The sequence below is a fragment of the Acanthopagrus latus genome, chromosome 19, assembly GCF_904848185.1.
Source record: "Acanthopagrus latus isolate v.2019 chromosome 19, fAcaLat1.1, whole genome shotgun sequence".
Lineage (NCBI taxonomy): Eukaryota > Metazoa > Chordata > Actinopteri > Spariformes > Sparidae > Acanthopagrus > Acanthopagrus latus.
The window spans coordinates 20,590,601-20,617,089 of record NC_051057.1 but is presented as its reverse complement, the minus strand read 5'-3'; the positions used below and the strand labels follow the sequence as shown (position 1 = coordinate 20,617,089).

At 43.7% G+C, this 26,489-nt stretch overlaps 1 protein-coding gene across 2 annotated transcripts in view; it reads right to left on the bottom strand.

Moving 5' to 3' along the window:
• LOC119008443 (dipeptidyl aminopeptidase-like protein 6) overlaps window positions 1-26,489 on the bottom strand; it is a 219,307-nt gene that overhangs the window by 165,274 nt on the left and 27,544 nt on the right. The window contains exon 1 of one of the 2 annotated variants that reach the window (XM_037078757.1): window positions 26,290-26,415. The exons of the other annotated variant lie outside the window; for it this stretch is intronic. Coding sequence (XP_036934652.1) covers window positions 26,290-26,340 — 51 coding nt within the window. The 5' untranslated portion in view covers window positions 26,341-26,415. Of the gene's footprint in view, window positions 1-26,289; window positions 26,416-26,489 lie in introns of those variants that run through there. 2 annotated transcript variants of the gene reach the window in all.

Sequence of the window (26,489 nt, the reverse complement as noted above, 5' to 3'; positions counted from 1 at the left end):
TGATGACAGCCTCGGCCAATCAGGTAGCGCAGGCAGGGGAGGCCAATACGGTGACAGATGTAGGAGCATGTGCGCGGCGTTTAATAATGTAAAGGCTCGTCACGCAGAGACTCAAGGTAAATGACAGCAGGACCAGGAGGGGTGGAGCGGTGGAGCGGTGGAGCGGCGGCGGGTGGTGTAATTTCCCTCTGTAATGTCAGACACGATCCCGCTGATGTGGTTTCCTGCATCTGCTCGACTTCACCATCAGATCAGCCGCACGTCGGACAGATAAATGGATTTCATCCAACTTTAAAGAGGATTAAAAAACAAGAGCAGGAGGGAGGGAAAGGTTGTGCAGAAGTTTAGACTCCAGCAGAACTTCGGGAGGTTACTCTGAGATAGACGGTTCAAGTTTAAGATGATTTATGTGTCGCTGAAGAAGTAAATTAAAGTTTGTAACTCGTCCATGCTGCACACACACAGAACATATATAGTTATTTATGAACATATATATGTAAACACCCAGTTTTTTTGTGGCAGCTTCACATTAAAAGATCAACATCTGGTAAACACAACTATCAGCATCAAGGATGTAAACACAGAGTCCACCTCTCCTCATTCATCGGTTCGAAACAATTTGAATCATCAAAGTGATCGTTTCAAAGGTTTATAAATCTGCTTGCATCTCCAATTATCATCCTTATCAATTAATCTGTTGATGATTATTATCATCTCTTCCCCAAAAACCGTCAAAAGCGAAAAGATGATGCCCTCGTATGTCTCGACAAAACAAGTTTACCGTCATAGAGGAGTAAAGAAACCAGAAAACTATTCACATTTAGGAAGCTGGAATCAGACATACACTTTTATTTGCTTGATAAATTACTTCTTCTGTACTTACACAGTTATCAGAATAGATAACTGTTCTTTTAATAATTGTACAAATGATAAATAACAGAAACCAATTCTCACTTTTGACTCCTTTATTTGGTTTTAAATTGAACATTTGCGAGTGAGAATAATCTAATATTTAAGGCAAATTTACTCAACGTTACATGACATTTGTGTGGTAGATAATACCTTTATAGATTGGTATATAGACCTATCTTGAAATTAGAGATACTTATGTTCAACACTATCAACTGTATTTTCCTCAGTGCCCCACAGTAAATGTTGTTGTAAACTGTTTTATGGAAATGATTAGTGGCCGTACATCACTAATCATCTTTTCTTAAGATGCTCAAAGTCCTCATTTGAACATTTGAAGGTTTAACTCTCCAACACTGAATTCTGTACGGGTACTCAAACTTTCTAGCAGCTCCGTCTACACTCCTCGACCGGAGCCTGCTTACTGTATTCGCCGCTCGCAGCTATAATTTAATTTTTGCCTCTGTCGCCCTGTGACCGTGACCTCATATCATAAACCCTGAGAACCTTTCAGGGCTATCTTCTGCCCAACAGCAACACAATAACTATCCATCCTGCACGGAGGGGCCACAAATCCTGGAAATAAAAAAATAAGTCAAGGAAGATTCCACCCTCAGACGCCTCGCACACCGGGAGTAATGACTTTTCTCTCTTGGTGTTTTCACTTTCGCCTCAAACAGTCTCATCTACTTTAGTTGTTGTTTTCCTGCTTGCGGAATATAACAGATGACAACGCGTCGCATTCAGAGCGTGGAAGTGATCGAAAGTGAGAGATAAGAGGGCTGGAACTCTTCCAAGTGAGGAAAAGACGAATCAGACAACTTATTTCAAAACGCATCTTGTGGTTTTGATGAATCACAATCAATTGAAGCTGCTGTTTCCTGTAGAAAGTCTAGTATTACTCTACGTCCGCACTAAATAACAATGTACTTCTGATCTATCGTTTGACTGAAACAATGTTCTTTACAACTTTAAAAAGATCGAGTTTGAACACTGAATTATTTATCTGTTTTACATGTTTTTTTCTCAGGAGAAATTCAGGCAGCACACACAAAAAAATGCTATTTTGTGATCTCAAAATACACCCGCTGGAGAGTAACAGGGCCAAAAACACATTATAGTTAAAGTTATTTCCTTTATTGTAATTAATTGTGTCAGTATAAAATAGTCAAAAACAAGTGCTTAGCCTGAACAACCTAAAGAAATTAAAAGAGCAAAATGTGCACAATTACATTAACTTGCATAATATCCAAGTTTATGCTTTAAAAACTGATATAAACTATATATGACTGGATTTCATTGGCTACATGATAGATCGATCATCAGGAGGCTGGCGTTTAAGTGTCTCATCAGAGTGAAGAAAGAGGAGAGGGATGGTCTGCACGATCACTCATTGGAGGTTGTGGGCTCTAGGGTGGGCATAGAAACTTATATTTGCTCTGTGAACACCTCACAGATCCAGATAATGTGTTTTGAACTGGCACTTGTCACCTTTCTTGTAGGAAAAATTCACCGGAATTAAAAAAGAACTCTCACTTGCAGCTGTTTTCAAAATCCCATCAGTTAGACTTCTAAACTGATTAGGTGTGTTTTTAGATTATTTCCTGCGAGTTAAACAATGTCAAAAGTCGAAGCCTTTGAGAACACAGACAGGAATAACAAACTGTGTGGTTCTGCCGTGTGGGTTCGATCTCGAAGGCCCCGCCGGGGGGTGAAGGATAAAGAGATATCGTGTGAGCAGCGAGCGGAGAGCACCGGCGAAACCTCGGAGATCTCAACCGACGCACCGCTGACAGGTACAAGTGGAAGTGGAGGGAGGAGGGTGACGCTCAACAGAAGGCAGCAGAGGTGGGATGGAGGCTCTGCCAGTCAACCATCCCCTTGTTTCCTTGTAGACAGGTGCACATACCCCCTCCTCCTGTCCTGATTGCATTCCCCCACACCTTTCCCCGTGAGATTAGAAGACGGGTGGGTGAGGGTACATAAACCAGAGGGGGGGGATAAGCTATGCTGGACAAAGATACAGCGCGTCCCCCTACTATCGCTTTCTCCTGCTCCACCTCCACCTCCTCCTCCTCCTCTGTGTGCACAGCTCCATAAGCACCACGGGGATATTGAGACAGACATATCCCTCCTAGATGAAAGGGGCCATTTCAGTCACACAGGCCCCGAAGGTAAACGTGGTCTGAGTTAGCAAGCAGGCGGTTCCTCGTTTACCGCGGAGCGCCGGGGCGGAGGGACTCAAAGGCACCGTAACGCCACCGAAAGCAATAAAGGGCAACTGCTCTGTTCACACTTCTGACAAGCTATTTGTGGCTCTAGCAGCCCAAAAAAGACGTACGCTTATTTGTGATTGTTTGTGAAGCCCAAACAAAGTTCGTTCCCTGCAGAGGTTAACCATGTTCCCCCCCACCCCCCTCCATCTTTATGCGGCAGCGAGCGTTTCATTTGCAGATACGACGCCCTGTCGCAGCTCTCGGCCCTTATCATTCATTATTTGTACTAGCGATTGTGCATGAGATAAACCTGACAGTTTGAAATCTCTCTCTCCTCCCCCTTCCTCCCCTGCCCCCCCTGGAGGTTTCGCACGACAGCGATGGGATCTTCAATGTTTTGATGAGGCTAAAGTCTAACAGAATGAAAAAAACAAGGCAAATGTTTGACAAAAAAAAAAAATCACGTACAAAAGATTCCTTGTGACGCTTCGACGCATCCGATTAACTATTCCACCTCTTTCAACCTGCAGCCTCGTCTCTCTCTCTCTCTCTCTCTCTCTCTCTCTCTCTCTCTCTCTTTCTCGCTTTTTGATAAGAAGTGAGCAAAACCCACTGCAGGAATAATACTCCAGAGCCTCCACACGCTCCCTTCACTCCAGGTGTCACTATATCCAAGGAAAAATAAATACAACAATAAACTGCAGGCATGCGGCACCTTTCCCCTTAATGATAACTGAGAGCCGCCGCAGTTACACAAACTCCTCAAGACGACAGGCGGCGTGGCTACGCGGGGCGGCCATATTCATTTGTATTCCTTTCTTTGTGAGAGAGACATGCAAAATGTCAATGACGAATTTGTCTAGACGACATTATCTCGGCCTGGATTCCGCAGCAGAACCGAGCCGGGAGCGGAGCACGGACGCTTCATTTCAGCAGGAGCACCAACGGAGATGTTGATGTATTTCCCCGGAGATGCCGCGCGTGGCTTTTTTTTTCGGTACTCGCAAAAAAATAAAATATTCTTTTTCCAGCGATCATATTTTGCTCAATTTAGCGATGAAGCAAAACACAGAATGTATTTCTCCCCCCCCCGACTGTGACTTCCAATGAGCGCCTTAGTTACAGTGAGATCTACATCGGATCATTCTGCAATCATGCCGCAGACTAGATTGGAGGTCCAATCAGTGCACACGAAGGAGCAGGTTTAGCTGCACAAGAATTACTTCTCATGTTAACATTGTGTCTCCTTCACAATAAAAGCCCTGTGTATGAAATGTTGGGTTAGCACTAGCTGTAACTTACTCTGGATTACATGCCACATGCGTACATTCACCGTGAATGCCTCGCTCACAACGCACGTGGGCAAAAATGTGAATCTAGCTCAGTCGTGGCGGACCCCGCCAATGTCAACCATAACTACGGCAAAGACAGTTGATTAGAGTATGAATCTGTGAAATGCAAGCTCTTGTTAGCAACGATGCAGCCTGAAATGAAAGGCAATTAAAGAGCTAATTTAGCTGCAAGAAGCATTTTGACACACGTTTTGGTTGTACGTAGCTTTTCTAGGTGTGCAGTTCACATTCTGACAGTCAGCTTGACTAGTTTCTTGAGTTCTTGAGAGTCCCTACATGAAAAAAGTAATCAAATGTAATCTGTGTCTGTTTATAGAACTTTAGAAAAGTGATGACAAGATTGATTAATTGTATTATTTCATGAATGAATAGGATCCATTTGCACCCCGCTGTGTTTATATCAGAGCTCTTCTTGTACAAGTATGAAATTAAACACTGAGATAAAATCACCAACACTGGACCACATGATTCATAATGTCCTGTGATTTGAATCTGGCTCGGAAGTGGCGGACCCTGCCACCGCCAGTAATACACTACTACAAAAAGAGTTGATTACAAGTGCCTAAAACGGAGGCTAATTAGCGCTCTGTACTGCACGATGACGTGCAGATTCAGCTGTCAAATCCTCACTTGTTATGGAATGAAGTACGTTCCGGTTAACAACTAAAAAAACTCACATTCTGCCAATAAGTTTGACACGTAACGGTAAAAGTGTGTGACAACTTGAATTGAATCGTAACGAAGCAGAAACAGTTTAGAGACATCTGTGTTTTTAAAACCGGGGAGTACATTTACTGTCGCACATGAAAACCACCGACAGACATACATTTGCATTCCCTAATTAGGAGACGCATCTACAGTCGGCTCATTACGCTCCGACAACTCTTCTGTTCAGCGGCGAGGTAAACTTTTTTCTGAGGAGGATTCCTTTCGGTTACGTCCTCTGAAACACATTTTCAGAGGAGTTGTGGTGTTGCAGAAAACGGCAGCTTCAATAATTACAGAGCTGATGAATGTCATGGGACAACAGCTGCCCACAGTGGAGGAAAACTTCGCTTTGTGCACCGTCTTTTGGGAACCGACAAGGAAAACGTCTGAGTTATGAGCCTGAATGTCCATTAAACCATCTTTAGGAGACTGACAGTTTAGTTGGCTGTTATATATCTGTACGTCTGTGTTTTTGTTTTATATATTACCAGCTGCAGGATGGTGGAGCAGCTCACTGTGTTTCTCCAGGCTCCCTGTTTTTATCTGTCCGTTACCAGGGCTGAACAAATTGCCGGCACAATTAGCAACTGTAACAAAATAATCCTGAATATTTTTGCGAGATGCTGCGATGGTGATTACGAGGCTAATAAGCCGCGGCATTATGAGCTCAGTCCTGACCTCTTCTTATCTGTGAAGAGCCAGCTGTGCGTGAAGGCTTTCTCTCAGCGCCGTCCGGTCTCAGAGGGGAAACCCAGAACTTCTCTCTGCTTCAGTACAAATACAGCTTCTCACATTCTGACTTAATCTTATTGTGTTCTGGGAAAAAGGAGGAAAGTTGGAAGAATGATGTGAAAACGCTGGATGGACCAACAGTATGTGAACAATGTGAAAATGTAAATAAGCAGGAGGGTTCATTCATTTGTGGCCTTGTAGTGTATATAGCTTGTTTGTGTCAGCCATTTCTAAATTCAAGTTAGCTTTCTTATGTTAGCCAGTTATACCCAAACATTAGCTTTTTCATGTTAGCCATTTCTAAACTAACATTAGCTTGTTAATATTAGCCATTTCTAAAGTTGGAAGCACACGATTGGTTAAATCAACTGAGTGTAATATCTTTAAGTTTTCCTTTAACAGGAACCAGAGGCCTGAACCAGACCACAAGGACCATTACAGACAAACAGCACAAACATGTAAAAGTACAGGGGTGTCCATACATTTTTGGCCTCACAGTGCATACAGGCAGGATTTCCATTTATTTGTGGCCGCTACAAATACTGTCTATACTGTTGATTAAATGGGCTAAGCCTCAACACTACAACTCTGAGCAGCACGTGCAGAGTGGTGTACAGTTACTGCCGGGCTGAGATGGAGGAAGCAAGGAGGAGCAAAATCAGCCATTTACCAGAGAAGTGAAAAAAGAGAGGGAGAGGATGTGGTCAAAATAAGGACGAGAGCCAGAGACAGACAGAGAGGGCGAGACTTGGCATTAATTCGTTTCACTGCAGCCAGAGTGCCAGCTGAGAAACATGGCTGCTGTCCCTGGCACCGGCCACCTCGACTTTGACTCAGAACGACACAAAAACACACACGAGTTGTGTTATCATTAATATATTCTGCAAGTTTAGAGCGATTCTCTGCAAAACCGAACATGATTCAGTGTGTGTCGTCATCAGTTTATGGAAATATATTAAAGTGCTTGCAATTTTTAATGAATGAATATAATTGTGCACCCTGAGGTGTTTATATCAGCCACTGCTGTGATGAAAATTGTCTTGTTTTGTTTTGGATGCATTTTTACCCCCGCTAACGCTAACCTGCGTGACACGTACACTGTATTCTTGTGACTGCTTCACAAACCCCGCCCCCAAACCTTAGCTTTCTCCATGTTAGCCAATCATAAACTAGCCCTAGCTTGCCGTTTCTAAGCACCCATGGTTGATGTCAGCAGTTTATGTTAGCCATGTCCAGACTAACATCAGCTTCAGGTGTTTCAAAACGAACATCAGCTTATTTGTGTGTGATCAAAATGTTCACTACTCTTTGGACATTTTATAGATTTAAACTCTTGATCGACTAACATTTAGAGAAAGATAAGAGAAAGATAGAAACATTAGTTCCTGACGACGTCATGGTGAGTTAACAGCAGAGAAATTATTTTCAAGGCTCAGCAGATAAGAAATATACTATCTCACTTGGTCCCTTTTACACAATTACCACTGACTAATATCATAAATGACTAAAGCATTCAGATCTCCGTGTTCTCCGCGATACATTCACTGCCATCTTCACGGCGGATATCCGCCCATTCTTTAACTTTTTCCCTCCTAATTACTTTCTTGTAAACTTTCTGAGAGGCAATTATCTTCTCCTCTATCCACCTCACACACACACACACAGACACACACACACACCATTTAAATTCCAGAGGCAAGCTTTGATCACCAGTACATTAGCTTTACATTAGAAACAATCATTAGAGGGACATCATCCCCACGACCAATTTGCCTTCGGAAAATAGTAGTGCTTGAGTGTGCTGCAGCCCGCGGAGGACCAATGAGCCACACTAAACTTGATTAGGGGCCCTCGCAGTAATGTATCATTCCTCCTGGCCGAGGCTTTGTAGATGAAGGAGTCGTCTCCATATTAAAAACGCGCTATCTGGAAAATGGCTAGAGTGGACTCATTTTCAAAAAAAAGCTCCGGCAGAGAGGAACGTGTCAAACGATAAATGACTAATGAGCTCCACGTGTTTGGTCGAGGCTATCGAGATAAATCCCAGTCAGGTTTGATTTTTATTTTTTTTTCTCTAAAGGAGCCGCAGCTACATCCCGCTGTCACAAGTAAAAAAGAAGCAACAATTCTTTTATTGAGCGTGATATGATTGCATGCAAGAAATACAGAGGAATCAGAGACCCACCGTAGAAACCTCCCTCGGAACAAAAGGGACGAGCAGAACATCCCCTTCACGCCCGGCATGGCATTTAAAAATCATCTTTAATGTGCGACGACACCCTATAAATAAAGTATACCTTATGAAAGTCAATAAAAAGAAAACCTCCTCAAGCGTCGCCCGACACCCTTTGTAGCTTGAGATGGGCTCGTTTCTAAAAGCATAAAGCCTCTTCATCACCTTCATAAACAGCTGTCAGGCCTCGCGACAGCTTTACGAGAGCATAACGGACGCCATTTTGCCACTCGGGGGAACTTCCGAGGGAGCAGATGGGAGTGAACTTTAAACCCGACGGGGGAGCGGAGCAGCAAACGTCCAGCTGACAGTGGGGATGGCCTGCCTGATGTTTGATTAAGAGGCACGCTGACCTTTCCGAGGCTCCAGGGGGCGCTGAGACACGCGCTCACCTGACAGCCCCGCGAGTCATGAGGCTTCTCATTATGGCCCGAATCTATCAGTCTGCTCTGGGAAGCTGTTTTTTTTTCCTCCTATCTCGCTTGGCAGGGGGGGGGAGTGGTAGCTTTGAGGAAAGCGGTGTCGAAGGGCAAATGCTGAACGCTGGAAGGCGTGTGTCGGGGTTAAGAGAGGATGAATAAAAGGAGATGATGCCTGCAGAAGAAGTCAGTGAAGTCACAGTGACCCCGACACGGATCAGTCGAGAACGAGAAGCTCAAACTACCCTAACGCCGTCCACAGAGGTATCTTCTGAGCGCGGCGCTGACGCCTTCACCCCGAGATGATAATTGATGGCCAGGAAGAAGCCGAGGCGAGTCAATACGGCGTGATGAATTGGACCTGGAAAAGTGGCATTGGGTGTTGCACCTCTACTGTTCATGACAAATTGGCCGTGTCAGACTCCAGGTATTTCCCTCGCAATCGATACGTACTGACAAAAAAAAACGCAGCGGAGCCTGCGCTTTCAGTTTATAATCACCGGGGACAAAGAGGGACGGGGACGCAAACTCACGTCACAGAGACGGTCACTTTGAATCAACGTCTAAATGGAGTAATTTCTTCACAGGGGCTGAAAAGCAGGGCGCCAAACCAGTGATGTCATCGTGCACAGATGACACCGCTGAGGAACAACAGCGACAACGCCGCATGTCAACGAAAAACAGGATTCTCAGCTGGTGTTCAGTCGCCCTTTAAAGCTGCTATAATCAATATTTTATGATAGACTTTAATAACCGACCACGCGGTTACTCAGTGTGCCGGTGAGGTATCTTTAATACGCTGAAGTTTAAAGCAACAACAGCTGTTTTAATTAAGAAATAAAGCTCTGATTAACTCACTGTAATGTACCGAACAACACGCAAACAGTGTTAGCAGCTAGCAGCAGGGACATTTCCCTCAGGAGCTGTTGGACATCAAATCGGGGATAAAACCAAAGTGATTATTGGTCTTAAAGCTGTAAATAGCCAAACTGTTTGATAGTGTTTCAGCACTAACAGCCTTATTAGTCAGTGCTGTGCATACAGCTTATTGTGATCCCACATTTCTCAGTGCAGCTTTTTAAAAAAAAGCTTAGAAAATCACTTATTTTCTCTCAATAATCACAACTAAAATGTCAGCCCAGCATCATCTACTGCAACTTCATTACAGATGAAAAATCTTTCTATTAAAGAAAAAACTCAGCGAGGCAACAATTCAGCAAAAACCTTCTGATAAAGGTGTGACACAAGAAGCCCGAGGGATTAATTTAGATAAAGTCAAGACGTGTTTATTCCCCAAAGTGACTGAAGAGAGAGAAAGTGAAAGTAAAGCAAAATGTCCACTTCAGTAGCTGATGCTGGAAGAAGCTAGAGAGTGAGACATCTTGCTTGTTTCTCATCTCTGCTGAATGCTGCACATGTGCGTTAATAATAAGTTACTCACATGAAAATGGCGGCAGGCAAAGATGTTTATGAGCTGAAGCACACAGAAAACATTTAAATTATTCTGGAATCAGGTTATCGAGTGGTGCTGAAAGGTTTTGGGTGAACCTTCGACTACGTTTTGCACTGTGTGCCTCGAATTTGAGATCATAGTCGATTTGATTCAACATGAAAATGAACTTTATAATAACTAAGAATGAGTAAAAATGTATTGTATTGGTATTGGTTACTTGCCCGATGACATGGTCTTCAATTAAATTTAGTTATTTTATGTTTTGTATTGAAGGACTCCTCCTGTGTCGTGTTTTACCTCACACTTCCTGTCTTTGTCTGTTTCCCATCTGTTTTCTATGTTGACCTTTGCGTGTCAGTTCTTCTGCACCTTCGTTGTCTGTTTCCTGGTCCTTATTAAAAGTTTCTGTGTTTCTCTCAAGTTTTGATCTGAATCTCATCAGCCTGCTACAGCCAACTACATTTTGCCCTTTTGGATTTCCGCTTTCTGTTTGTCACCGTGCCTCGGTTGGTGTCGTGCATTTGGGTTCATTTAGCTACACTGTAACACCTGACTGGGCAAGTCGGGGACAACAGAAAAACATTTACAGTGAACCCTGGACTGTAGTATTTTCAAAGGCAGAGCTTCTTGGCAGGTCGTCAAAGGGAAGAAAGTCCTCTACCTGCATGATTTCAGACAGAAGTACCTACCAGCCACTCGTAAAGCCTTGATTTAAGGTGAGGGGAGCTTTTACCAAAAACACTTCCTGACATCAGTTGTTGGTTTTCTGCCCAGACACTGTAAATCCCCCCTTCTCTTCTTCTTCTACACTTCCTGTCCTGTATCAGCAGGTCTGTGCATGCACGAGTGTGTAAAGACACACACTCCAGGCCTGTGCTGTACTGCCGGGGTGGATACCTGCCAGCGAGCATCTGCCCAATCAGTGGGGACTGGCTCACTTTCCGAGGATGCTACTGTAATCCATTAATTCAGCTTCGCCGAGCAGCCTGTGCGAGACGCCACGGAGCGGTGAGGCCGGCGGAGATTCACAACGACAGTAGACCGCTGCAGCCGAGCAGGAGTGTAATATTTAAACCTGCGTAGGAGGGTGTGTAACACTCCGCTATGAACTCCTGAACTACTGTATATCACTTGGTTATTAACTATGAGAAACACAGCTAAAAGTTGTTGATTCCTGTCTTTCATTGCCAAATTTCACAAACATGTGGTGTTAAGTCAGCGTGCAGGTTCACCCTCTCGTTGTTTTCATTTACAGCCTCTCTGGAATACAGTAAATCAAGCTCGGCCTTATAAAGCAAAGCCACACGAGAGTCACTGTAGCAGCTTTATGTGCCGGCGTTTTGATAACCTCAACCTCGACCCTGCGAAGGTACCGACTCTCCGGCAGCACAGGGAGGTGGGGGGTCGTAATAAATCTCAAAAGAAATGCATCTGCCTGCACTGAGGAGGCATTTCACCTCACCTCGACTCCAGAAACTCTGCTTACACCCATCAAACCTGGTCTTTTTTTTCATTTGTTGCTGGTCTGGGATTAAGTTTCCTGCTCTTGATGAGCCACATCACAGCAAACTCGGAGGAATTCTTTCATTGTGCGTGAGGAAAATCAAACTGAGAGTCTCCCGAGGAAGAAAAGAAAAACCAAAAAAAAAAAACGTTTCAAGTATGCAAGGCGTGATTGCGCCCTTTAGTGTTACGTCTAATGCGGAGAGAAAATGGAGATCCATGAGGCATTCGAGGGGGCCTCCAATTAATTCAAATGAATCCCTAACATCCATATCATAATTAATAATAAATCAGCTGCGCCAGGCGTGGACGCACAGAAGTTAATTTGGCCGTGCAGAGCGTTCTCCCAGTGCACCGTGAGGTAATATTCCTCTAATGTTCAGGGAATACACAACATTCCCCCTCTACAACAGGTGCTTTTTCATTTTCTGTCTGGCTAGCTTTAATGATCTCATTAGACAGCCACTCTAGCCGGGGAACTGCCTATAGCGCCTCTGCCACACAACAGGGAGTACAACGGCGGTGCGGAGCAGGGGAGGCCGGGCATCTGTCTGATGTCACGCTTGTAACAGAAGCTGCTTACTTACAAGATGGACAAGACTCTGAGAGTGAACTCGAAGGGGGAGAAAAAAAAAAAAAGGCTAATTGAATTCCCCGTGTACGACCATGCACACTGCCCCACCCTCCTCCTCCTCCTCCTCTACTGCTGCAGAAGACGAAGCTAAGAACCCCGTTAGACTGAGTTGTACATCATTACCCAGAATTCTAGCCGGCAGTATCCCCAACTTCCTCTGCCAAGAATCAAATGGCACAGATTAATCATAGGCTGCCTGATGGCGAAAGGCGCAGAGTAAAATGGTCCTATAGGCCGATCATAAAGCTTCTACAACAGGCACTGCTGCGGCGGGAGAAAGCACATAACACAAGCTGCACTTCAGAGCGAGCGAGAGCTCTGAATCTTTCTCAACCGGTTCAAGTCGCCCATTAATGTGTAAAAAGGTGCCGTATATTTCAAATCCAGCAAACCCTTTTAAGGGACTACCAACTCATTGTGAGTTAGACAACAGAGATACAGATCCTCTAATAAAAAGGTTCTGTGTAATCTGGATCCAGAACTGGTTCCAGTCTTTAACTTGTTCCAAGATTAGAGAGATTTCTGAGCTCGTCAATTTCAGTGTTTCCCACACATCTCACGCGAGCGGCCCGTTCAGGTGAATCAATGGCCGTCTAAGTACATTTGACAACCAATTTTAGCATTTTATACTTTAATACATTTGTTTTAATAGTCTGGGAGAAAAACGCCATCCGTGACCGATTAGCTAACACACTCGACCGACTCAAGTTCAGAACCATTCTGCGGAGAACACTAAATTTCTATCATCAATCCACGCAGTGACGTCGCAATCATACATTTACACTGCTGGGATCTTGCAACGAGAAAGGAGAAAACAGCCCAAAGTGTGGCTTAGTTTCACAAAGAATGTCCTGTAAAATCAGAATATCAAGTAAAAGGTAGAAACATCAGCAACAGCATCTTCCTAAACCAAGAAGCACAGCCATAACTTAAGTGCCACACAGGAAGACTTAGTTTAGCATTTTGACATATTTCAGCTTTCTTTAATATCAGTGCAGACCGCCAGGGGAGGAGCACAGGTTGCTAATGTCAGCTAAATGTCACTGCGTTGACACCAGGATTGTCACAGCTTCACGAGAAGAATCACCACTGCTGAAGATTGGAAATGTCCGGTCACATCTATCGACGACGACTGATGACACACGAGGGTCTTGCAGGGTTGTCTCGTGTCACAGGGGAGATTTCAACCACCAACTCTATTCTGTTAGAGGGGCAGCTGAAAATGAAGTGCAGGGATACAAATTTGAAAACAGGATTGAGCTTTAACTGCAATCTATTTAATTTTAATAGAGAGTGGAAGCCCTAACTGAGAGAGCACACTTTGAGAAACGCGAACAAACACAGATGTCATTCGAAGGTTAACGTTAAAAAAAGGAAAAAAAACGCAACCTGGAAGATTTCCATGTGCAAATTCCTGACAGGGATGATTTCTCATCTCCGCTCTGCTCCGTCTGAGCCTCCACCGCAGATCCCTCCACCTTCAGCTGCAGTAGCGTCCAAGCGGGAAAGATGTTTATTTGCCCAGTCTCACAGAATGCGGCTAATCTTGGCAGAAATTTGGCCCAATTGTTTTTCCTCAGCTTAGTTTTTCTAATAGGTTTCCAAACTCCCTCATCATGTTGGACCGCGCGCTCCAATTTGAAAGTCAAAAAATTGGCATTGCACATATTTTTTTCCCCCCCCTCTCCATCTGCCCCCTCTGCCTGCCAGTCGGCCTCGCTTGTTTCTCGCCTCCCTCCATCACTCACCTAAATTATCCTCGTGTTTACATTGTTCCACAGTCGATAACAGAGCAGACCCCTCGCACGGCGTATATATCTGTACAGAGATGTCTGAAAACATACAGGCAAGGAGACGGCCAACGCTGAGGTGATGTAGTGAGACGTGGTGATTTCAGACAAATTGAGTCATTGAGTCGTCCCGCTTGCTCATTCTGCGCACACTGTCTGCCTGTGAAATGCAATTACACTCAATGCCATGAGTAAGTGGTGGAAACCAGCTTATCATGTCAGAGTCCTAACGAGTGTTACTGAGGGAAATCATCATTAATGCCGAGCACAAACACACACTGCTCCTCCTGCAGGGGGGAGGAAACAGGCCCGCAGGAGGAGAACGAGCCTCAGCCTTTTGATTCACTACAGACGATTACAGACAAAGACATTTAATACTGTATTTAAAAGGGGCAATGTGTAGTTTTACCAAAGTTGAATTGTAATATTTACAATGTTAATGAGGTCTAAAAATTGTTTTTTCTTCCATAAGTGAATAAACATGCTGCTCTCATTGGAAAATAAGGTCCCAGAACACCGTTTGAAGCTGGAAAGGTGGCAGGGTCCGCCACATGTAAACAAAGTAAAACAGTGTGAAATGGTGTTGTTCTTTAAAATCAGTTTGATCGTTCAATTTATTCATCAAACTGAATAAAAACCAATAAACATATGTTCTCTTCGTCAAAAAGTACAGAATGCACCTTTAATGAAATGTTTTAAACTGTTTTAAACTGAATAAACAGCCAGAATCTCATACTGTTTTTTCTTTGTTTACGTTTGGCGGACCCTGCCACCTTTCAATCTTTCTTAGCTTTTCCTAGCAACCTGTTTATTCAGTAATGGAGAAGATGAATATTTCTAAGTTTGCCTCTTTGAAGTCACAGAAAACAGAAAGAGTCAGGTTTACATTATTTCCTTTACAGTAGCCTCTGACCACAATTATGTCATTAACATGTTAAATCTGCTCGTCCAAGACTCCCGTCAGAACACTTCCTGTCCAAAAACAGAGCCTCCAAGCGCAAAATATTCGCTAACTCATCCTGATTTTGAGTTGTGGCTCCTTTCGCACATCCCATATCTCAACTGTGTCCGAGCTCGAGGAGCCATACTGGTGACGTTCTGGGTGTTTTACCCCATTAACTCCAAATTGCATATACAGTTATCGCCGTCCACTTCCCAAAGTATAACATATGCTTTTAGATTAATTTTCTTCCTTGCAGGCAGTTTCCATTAATTTCAGTGCAGCGGAAGAAAATCAAATTGCAGAGACTTGAAACATGCCCGAGATGGGTAAATCCATCACAGGGGATGTTTCTTCACCTTTAGTTTTTTTGTCAAGGTTACGTGGCGATGCAGCTGTGAGGAGGGGAACCTTGTACTGTTAGAGAGGTGAGTTCAAACACAGTTGTGAATTTACATTTTGTCTTTCACAACAATACTGTTTGCCATTTTTTCCAACAACATGAATTTAAACATTTTCTTCAATGCACCAATAAGTTCATGCTTCAAAGTGGTCCCTTGAACTTCCAAGAGCGCCCCGGCTGCCCGTTCCTGCCTCTTTTTTCAAGGATAACCTCGATTTTACCTCCGATGTCTGAGAAACATCCTCCCCAGCCACTCGGGATGCACGAGCCAGTTGCCGATCCCAAGCCCAGATAAATCGGGAGGTTTGCGTCATTAGGGGCATCTGGCCATGAAAAGCCAAATCAAATATGTGGATCATTAAAATCAGATTTCCATGCTGGGCTGGGTGGGGCACGGTTTGCTGGGAATATGGAAACAGATGCTCTCCTGTGGAGAAGCCTACGGGGAAGCAACCGAGGGGAGAAGCAGATCCTGGTGTGTTCAAGAACCATGAGTCATCTGAAGTTTGAGATATATCTAAAAAACACTGCAACTGTGTAGATGTAAACATTCATGTTTCCCTCTAATTGCCTGCTACAGCTGTTTGCACGTAGCGCCAATACCCAATAAAACTACTGATATTCCCATTAGCCTCAGCTGTACCTTGGGTCAAGTGCTAATTAGCAAATGGCACATGGCAAACATTACATCTGCCAATGAGTGACCATGTTAGCTTGCTGATGTTAGCATTTAGCTTAAAGCCCCAGTTTTAACTACAGCGTCACAGAGCATTCAGTTCTTGAAGAGAGTTAGCTGAGAAGATCAATACCACTCGCATGTCTGTCTTTAAAAAATGAAACTACGTGCAGCAGATGATAAGCTTAGCTTAGCTTAGCATAAAGAGCGGATATAGAGACACAGCTAGCCTGGAAACGCTGGATTTCCATGTATCTGCACGGATATGTTCAAACTTGTGTGTCATGTGTCATATCATCACATCATATGAGGTTCACCTGATACGTATATGAGTTTACTTTCAAGCCAGAGACCACTGTTCAAGACAATGTTTCAACATTTGTAAGCAAATGCATAATATCAATGAGCTTTTCTAGCTGCGACAACAAAATCATGTAATTTAATCCAAAACATGATCTTTTCCATGGTCTTGGTATGAAGCTAAGCATACCAACTTGACGCAGTAGCCTTATATTAACCCGACTGACACTATACATGGATGGTATCGTTATTCTCATCTTACTTACTTTCGGCAATAAATATCAAATCATTCCTTTGCGACAGCTTGTGATACAGGCATGACTTTGCTCCAAACTGTCATGTTTTTCCAGTTTTAGAGACAAACGACGGCCCAGCTAACAATGAACGTGTCCAATTAAGGGGACAAATGGGTTGTCAATCATCTAATTAGACAGTGGACTTTAAATTACCTTTGTCTTAGGCAAAATTATCCATCATTAAGCTCCCAGATCACGAGGATAGAGGAGAGATTGTGGGCTGGAGTTGAGAGGATTATTGATCTTGATACAGTCACAAGTTAGTTGGAAACCAGCAGCTATTAGTTGGTAAAAAGGTATAAAATCTGATGGTATTCTCAGGAAACTAGTCAGTAATGATGTTAAGTGTGTATGCAACCATGCAAACCACTGGGACAGTCCATTAAGAATATGGATGTCCTTCTACAACAGCCTATATGATAGATATCAATGGCTTGTACCTGCTATCAACTCATCAATGCGCTTCATATTACAAGCGCAGCACTTACAAGCCGTATACTGTACACTGAGTGTTCACTGAGCACTCTGGGACTATCTCTGTTTCATTATAATGAATAACCGCACATAAAAACAGAGAAGAAAGAAATCAACACGACTACTCGAATGAGCCCAATTACTGCGTCCGCTCATAAAAGAGGAACATCGCAGCAATCAGACCTTAACTAGCACGGGTCCTCAATCTGGAGACGCAAACAATGTAGGGATGGATGGGGCGGGTTTTTTGTGTGAAATATTCAGCCACTGTATACTCATTATTTTTCGCCGGAGCGCTCAGCATGGTGCAGCCCGGCTAAGTGGTGATTGATTGCTCAGGGCCGGGGAGGAGGGTGCAACAGAGAGAGACGTGTGTGCGAGGAAGAGGCGGAGGAGGAGGAGGAGGAGGAGGAGGCCTCCGAAAGTCTCAAGGATTTCTATGTGGGACACTTCCATGCGTGAGGCAGTGAAATCAAGACACAGCGCGCCGCGGTGTGACGCCGTTCTGACAGGTTTAAAAATTCAATTATTGCTGCGGTGTGAATAAAATGAATGGAGCCACAAACACAAATAAGCGCAGTCAGCCGGGATGCCGGGACGCTGGGTTCGACTGCCAGTAACAGTTATTTTGTATCTTCAGTGTCTTTGAATGGCTGCACTGGTGTGCCAAAATTATACAATTACTCATTGTTTTCTTTGGCATCTTACTATTGGCAAGGGTGTAAAAGCAACTGAAACAGACCACCATGTCAGGCTAAGACTAGAAATCCTCGCTGACAAAATGCTCTTCGAGGCAGGATGACACACACAAGCACTACCACGGCTTTTAATTGAAAATTAACGGCACACAATAAAAACTGAAGTAAATACACGGATAGCAGAGTTGAGAAGGGAACCGATCCACGTGGAAATCAACACCATCTCTGCAGGGTTACAACGGGCGCTGTGGGACTTTGTTCGCTAATAAACAGACTCCATTTCTGAGCTAACGTTAGCTCCTGTTGTTGAGAGCCACACGAGAACATGCATCAAGTCACATCGTTTGGGTTGTCGCGGAAAATCCAACCCGAGACTTTCACAAAGAAATCCACATTCCAGCAGCATCAAAACAACTTCAACCAGTCGTCCAAGGGCTTGTGAAGACAACTGAGAGAGACGGGTGAGGTCTCGTATTTCACCTCACGCTACAATCCGCTCACACGTGGCCAATAAAAAAGTCATTAGTTGGTACAAATCGTTGCATAGAGCCCCTTTAAGACAGTGAACAGCTTGGAAAACATTCACACATCACCGGAAGACGCTGGAAAATCTCTTTTATCACCTCAGAGGCTACTTCGTTCACACAGGCAGCTAACGATGCAATAAAAGTAGAATCGAGTTAACTTGTACTGCCGATCGAGGATTATAGGTGTCCACAACTAAAAAGAATAGTTGTAGAAACTTGTTCACTTTCTTCCTGAGAGTAAGAAGAGAAGATCAATACCATCCTTAAGTCTGTCAGTTAGCTTAGCTTAGCTTAGCATAAAGACTAGGGACAGGGAGAAACAGCTCACTTGGCTCTGTCCGATTCATTAAATATGGTAGGAGCTTCCCAATCTGAGAAGTGAAGCCATAAACCTACACTGGTTTCAAATATAAGTCAGAGTGTATGTAAGCTTATGAGAAAATGACCATAATTGTCACTTGATTTAGTCCCTCAGTAAACAGTTTCTTGCTGAGTTAATGGGCTGAATCGCTAGTTTGAGTCTTCTTTGACGCAGCATGATGTTCATTTTGTAAATCATGGTCTCATTTAGAGTAAACTAGCCTATAAAACAAGGCTTTAGGGCGTAGCAAGGTGCTAGTCGCTACCAAAAAGGCCGCAAAAGGTTTTAAAACTATAATAAACCAGTTTTTCTTGGTAAATGTTTTGAAATGATCTCGTAACAAAGCCCCTGATTGCTGAGCAGGTCACACTGAAAGCAGGATAAATGAAACCGCAAATAAGGTACCTCAGCGTCAGACTAACTATAGTTATTGATCAGCCGCTCGTTACCTAATTATAGTCATTACGTGCTTTTTTTGACTCGTCTCTGCAGCTCACACACATACGGACGAACAGGTGAACAACGGAAATCAAAGAGAGTCGATATTCAGGACACGGCTTCACACGAACGACCTTAAATCCAACTAACCACGCCTGTCATAAGATTCCAGCTCCGATGCTGCAAGAAGTTGATAACTCGAGCCATCTGCCAGCCTCGCTTGATTGCTCGACAAACAAATGTGGCCAAAGGGGAAACACTCAGTGTGATGGATGCCAGAGCGCCTAATGAAATGCTGCTGTTGCGAGCCTGCACCGCTGAAAAACTGTGGCCTGCATAAAGGTCACTATAAATCAGGTCCCTCAGGCACATCCACCACACATTTCAGTGTTCAGGAAAAAATCTGACCCCAATCAGGTTCATAAATACCCCACAAGTACCCACAGACCCCCCTCCTCACTGGGACACATTTCAAAATAAGAGCGCAAGATGGAGTAAACTGTTATCGGCGAATTACTTTTTTCATGTCAGATGTTTTTATTTCACGCGTTATGAAATAAATAAAGACACAGATACACAGATGGTGCTGATAAAATACTGATCAAGATGATCTGCAGAAAATCAACTAACAAACATTTGAACAATTGATTGATTAATGACATAAGTGATTATCAACCAAACAAAATGCGCAAAATGTTTCCTGGTTTTAGCTTTTTTTTTTTTTTTTTTTTTTAAATGGAGTAAATAATGATTATTGGGTTTTACTCACTTTAAATATCTACTCAACAGGTGAGGGAGCTTTTACTGACTAACTGATGAATCAATCAATCAGTAACAATAATCGCCTCACTGACACATGTTGTTGCCTCCATGCACCAGTCAAGTTTCTGCTCCGGAGTCACGGTGATGAAAAACAGCCAGAACATTTTAATTTTTCTTTCTTTTTTTTTTTTTTGCAGAACATTATGATGTCACTGTGAGGTTGACCTTTGACATTTCGAATAGAAAGATCGACATTCGTGTAAAGTTTTGTTGTAATTACCACATTAATTATTGAGTAATGTCCATTAATGTGTTTTGTAAGGTCACAGGGTCCCTTGATGTTTGGCCACCGAAATCTAATCAGTTCATCCTTGATAACAAATCTGATGAAATACCCTCAAGGCGTTCTTGGACGACCCAAGAACATTATTCGTCCGACCGTTGTTATTGTTGGCATGGAGGCGTGAAGATGGTCTACAGATTATTTGAAAATGAAAACAAGAATGAAAAGCAACGACAGGTGGGCAATCTGAAGATCTTGAAGGCTGCAAGGCTGCAGAACGAGCAAACGCAGCTGGAGTCATTGGGGACATTTCAAAACATCTCCTGCCATGTTTCTGGTGATCAAAATGGCATTTAGTCTTTGGAACACAGACCATCTTGAGGCATTTCTGTGCCAACCATAGCAGGTATTAAACCCAAATCATTACACTTTCCTAATATGATTTTTTGCAGCAACGCACTTGGACAGTGTTTCTTTTACATTCGACTAGACTAGATGGCACACTAGACTAATTTCTTTGCACAGTGCAAGATGAGTTATAACTAGCAACATGATGGATGACTAGCTTGTGCCAAAAAAGGAACTATCTTTCAGGAAATACTATCAATTAATAGCCCAAATGGAGAAAATTGATGGTCAAAGAAAATATTGCAGCTATGATTAAATCAATCCTGATGTCCTCTTCTGGCTCCCCCTGGCTGCAGCCACATATATTTTTCCTTTCCATCACAGTGCTGTTTGGACTCTCTCCACTACACGTCTAACACCTTATTCCGAAGCCCGTTTGATATTTCTGTAAGCCTCAGAATGCGGCAACAACAGTGTCAAAGAGCTGTGATGGTAATGCTGACTCACTCACTACGAGGCAGCGGATAACAGGCGCACAGATACAAAATGTCTGGGAGATCATGGAGCAGGGTGCAGCGGAGGCTTCGCACAGCCATCAACAAAGTAGCGTGCATGCGGAGGTGGACAAACAGCGCTGTGATTTCACTTCTTCTCCGCATGGTTGGAAGCGGACGGGCACGAAAAACAAGTGAAGTGAGCTATTGACACAACACCTACAAGTTGGCCCGCAGCCATGAAGTTCGTATTGAAAAGGCATTAACTGTGCGGCGGAGCGCTAAATCATGCAGGGTGGCCCCTCCATCAACACGCACTCATCGGCCTGAAGGCGCACAGGCAGGTGCGACGCAGCAGACAGCTGTTTGAGGTGCACAACAGAAGCGTTCTTCAGTGTGTAAACAGGAGCACATCTGCTTCCAGCACTGTGCTCAAGGAAAAAAAAACATTGTGGCCAGAAAATTAGACTGATCTCCGATAAAGGTGCGAGTCGGTGCACGGAGCTTATCGCCGCTGTCTGCCGGAGTAATCAGATCTTTGAAACATCAACGTCTGAAGAGGAGAAACCTCTTTTCACCGTCTCTGTTGGGATGTTTTACATGATTTTTCCAACTGAGCTGAGCAAAAAAATGTAATATTTATCATTCTTTTTTGGAATAATGTGGTTTAAATATGACTATAAACTATTTGCCATGTTGTTTGACCCAATTAATGGTACAAACAAATTGCCATTTAAAAGAATGTGAGAGTTTTTTCATCATAAATTAGTTTATTTTATGTATTACATAGGAAACATTTGCCATATTGTGACATTTTGTATATTGATAACTAAAGCCGGGTGCCAAAAAGCATAACTCACAAATTTTAACAGCCAAAAATGTGTCTTTTAAAATGTATCCAGTATCACGAGCTGGCATCAAATGCTTCGTCTTATCTTTAAGCTTGTTTACTCCGAATGGTGGAGTAAACTTGTATTTCTTCGCAGGGGAAGGTTCAGCGTGACTCGCTAGAAAAGAGCTTCAAACATGTTTACAGTCCACCGTGTTAGCCTCCCCCGGCCTCATCACGCGTCATATGAAACGTTCTTGATCAGTCTTAACTGAAAAGGGATTTTTTTTTTTTTTTTTTTTGCTATATTTTATCTTTATTTATTCAGTAAAATACGGAGAAAAGGTGGAATCACAGAAGGAAAACAAACATCTTACACACTCATTGGCTTCAGGCAGTGAAACATTAATATTGCACTGGGACCAAAACTGACTCTACAGACGCACAACGTTATTATTGTTATCCGTCAATATCCAATATGTCAATACTTTTCAACTGATTTTGCTGATGCTGATATCCAAGACAAGCACATATGAAAGCCAGATTTATTGAAGGTTTACTCCTTGCGTCCTGCTTCATCTATCTGAGTGATGAGGATGAGTTGAGGGTCTGAGGAGTGAAGCTGCTGTCTAGTCTGGCGGTACGGCGGCGGATATTTCTGTATCTCTTACCACACAGCAGCGGGTGAACAGACTGTGGCCGGGTACCAGTGATGTTCTTCAGCGGTTTTATTCACCCGCTGTAGACTATCTGAAGTGATTTGTCTCTACTATCAGGCGGCCTCGATGTTTGTTCAAATATTCCAAAGTACAATAATAAGAAAATAACTGTGGAGCCAGAACTCCCCACAGTGACCTCATAATGCTTCTGGAGTCAAGCTAAATTGAATGTTTGCTTCATGCAGCCGCACACACTTTAGAGTTAATGAGACAACAGAAGCCCTCGGTGGAGGAGCCCCGATGTTTACTCAAACTCACAACAGTCTCAAATATAATAACCATGACAACAGGCCCCTTTCCTGGATAGTCTTTTTGAATGCCTCCCAGAGATAAATCTTTCAGTCCGTTTTTCATCTCAGCCCAGAGAAATCATTAGTTGTTGAGCAGCTCGGTGCCCTTGAAGGAGGATGTTTGCCGTGTCGGAGAACAATTAGACACAAACAGAAGGAAGGAGCCGGAGAACGAGCGTCAGAGCCGTCTGCGGGATGGTCTCGCACTCCTGCCGGGAGCTCGTACACTTACAGACATCAAGCAGGCAAGACTGCGAGTGAACAGGTGAGATAATAGCGTGTGTGTTCCATGCTAACATCCCCGCTGTCATGACAGGCGTCAGGATGCAGACTCGGTTAGCTGCAATTTCCTGCGCAGGGACCACGGCACCTCGGGGTGTTTTGGCACCCACTTTCGCGTCCAACCTGTTACAGCTGCAGACAGACTCCCCGACGGCCAACCGCCACATCCAGCCGGCATGTTTGGTGGACAGACACCACGCTGTGCCGGCTTCTCCCTGTTATTGAGAGGACTTCCCACTGAGACACAACAGTTTTGTCTCCCGTCCCACGAGTGCGAGCTTATTGTGCAGGAAGCAAATCGCACGGTGCGCTAAACCCATCACTCCGAAAGCCAAAACACACAGTCTGCTCTGCCGTCGTGCAATTTTCATGTTGTTATCTGCTAAATTCCACCCTAGAGGTTGAATCATTCTACAGCCGATTCAGTCAGTAAGTCAAAACAGAATATGAACACATCAGTATCCAAATGTACACAATGAAACACAGCAACAGACGACCTGCGAGAGCGACAACAAGAACTGCTTCAATTGTGTGGACCAAACCTGTGGTTCTCACTGAAGTGGCCTACATGGAGTCTGGCAGCAGATGGAGTAATTATGGAAGTCTTTTTTTCAGCAGGTGCACGTTCACTGCAGTCCTGCAAGAGGAGCCGATTATTTAGTTTCCACGTTCAGCAGCAGCTACGGTACAGGGTAGTTACAACGATGTTACTTCCTGTTTCCTGCCAACATTTAAATCCGTTATAGAATTTGGCAAAAATTCACAAGACATGTATGTGATGCACGCTTCACTGAAACAGTCCTGTTTTGTACTCACTCATGGCTGATTTATTTCATCAAGATCCATTCATTGCTCCTGAAACATTTATAAAAACTTATCCAAGTTTCGTGGAAAAGTGCTCTGTACTTTTTGTGTAATCCTGCTGAGAAACCAACAAAGACAGGTGAAAACATGAAGTCCTTGGTGGAGGTAATGAAAAAAAAAAAAAGCTGTTCAGAACGACTGTATCGACACAAGGTGTTTTTAGAAACTGAAGAGCTTTTAAAATGTACTATGAGGACTGGACAAACAGGAAGAATCATCCAGAAAGGCCCAGTCGCCACGACGTACATGTGAAACGACATTTCCAAGTGTGACACCACTTGATATCTTTATGGAGACCTCAGGACAATTTCCAGTCATGCTTGTAGCGACAAAAACAGATATTTTAGACCAAAACATGACGTTTACCTAAACATCGATCTCGATCTAACCAGAGAATAAGCAGAATGCCAGCAAAAGATAAAATCTGAAACTGAACCTAAAGAAATGTAAAGTCTAAACACATCTGCAGCTGGGTTGTTGGGAGCTGTTGTTCAAACAGACCGACCAGCGAGAGTACGAGGTGTTACACTCACATTTCTCATCTGAAACCCAAAAATCGGCTTTTCTTACAAACAGCACCTGAAGACCAACTCGACAAACTGATGCTGTAGGATTCTAGGACGGGTCGGCCGCCATCACAGAACATCATCGTCAGCATCAATGTTTCTAATAAATGACAGCAGCCATAAGTGTGTATATCTTCATGTGCTGCTCTCAGCTCATTTTATTAAATGTCTAACTGTTTCTTTAAGGAATAATGAGCTGTGTTGGATGTAGTAACAGGCAAACTATGGATATGTTCAACCTTGATGTTTCTTTTAGTTCTAATTTTAAATTTTGTGCTGCGACATCTCCGTGCCTCTGCTCCGGTTAGGTTAAGGATCAGAAACATTTTGGTTAGGGTTGGGAAGAGATCATGTTTTGGTGATTAAACACCAAAAAAGCCAGACGCAAAATGTCCAGGTGGTCGTTATTATGTTATATTTGGTTGATCAGACAGTGGTCTCTCACTGTAGCCCCCAACACCTGATGAAGAAGTGAGCGTTCTTTCTACTTTCTATTCTGGCGACTGGCTGAGTGGCCAAAAAAAATCTGAGCTTGTACATGTGGAAAACTGGAACTTTCAGGGGTCTGAGTGTTTCTATCAGCGCCTCAGTGTCCCGTCCCTCTGAAGAATCTCTCATCTTCAGATCAGGTTCCACTCAGTTTCTGCTCCGGGCTCCAGATTTTCTCCTCACATTCAAAACTTTGTCCAGCCGGCGAACAAGACTTCTGCACCGGTCACAGAGCGGAAAGACGACACTCGCTTCATCTCACCGCTCAGCACAAGTGGCTCTCTTGATTTTTGGAAATTGACCAAAAATTCCCACGTTAAACACCTCGTGTTTGCTTTTCATTACGCGGGGATAAAGCAGATAAACACTCGGCGCACATCTCCGCAGTAGATAAGGCCAGAGGCAGCAGAGAGGACCGTCTTCAGTGTGTGTGTGAGGGGGGGGAACCGTTTAGAAAAGGCCTGACTCCACACAGCTGTGCCCCACATCCTCCAAAAAGGCCTGGAGTGTTCGCAGAGTACAGCTTATTCAGCTTTAAATAAAGCAATCAACGGGGCAAATTGGGGGAGGAAAAAAAAAAATTAACATTAAACTAAACTGGCCGGGGAAGAAACTTCAGTGAGCATCAAATATTCAAGAGTCAAAGAGATATATAAGGAATCAAAAAGCCTTTTTGAAAGTGATGTAACTGACCCTTTAATATCTCAAGAGTCCCAGGGCACATTGAGTATTCACTCCACTCATACATACATACATACATCCAATATAGCTGCATACAGCTCCCAGCACAAAGCTCAGCCGGGGTAATATACCCTGCACCTCCGCAGCTTTAGATGCAGTGAAATATTAATGGGACCCTCCTCCAGGCTAAAGGTTACAGCTGCCCTCCGAAACACTCACAGGATCCAAAAAAATAAAAACTCTGCAGCGTTTCACGACCAGCCTCATAAAGAGAAACTAAACTTTCCAACATCCTCACTGCGTTTAGTCTCAGACACGTGAATCCAACAACAACAACACACACACACACACACACACACACACAAAAAGGGCGTGAACTCAGAAAAATCAGCTCAGAGGATGGAGAAGACGAAACGCAGAATACGATCATGTCCAAAAAAACAAAAAGCTTCCGCCGTGCGTCAAAGCGCGTGTGGATAACGGTGAGGGGCGACTCTACCTGCCCGGGGTGTTAATGGAAGGGGAGAAAAAAGGAGCGGTGTGATTTCATCGGCGTCATGCATTTATGAGCTCAAAAGACAAAAAAAAAAAAAAGAGAGAGAAAAGAAAAGCCGCCTCACCATGACGTGTCCCTGCATCTTAGCCGTCTCGATCAGACTCTTCTCCTTCATGTTTGCGTTCCTGCGATCCGACACGAAACGCGTCAACCTGCAGACTTCTTCTGTGGAACCAGCTTCTGCCTGTCAGCGCTGCGTCCCCGCCACTTCCCAGCCCAGACCCCCCTCTCCTCCTCCTCCTCCTCTCCTCCTCTCCTCCTCCT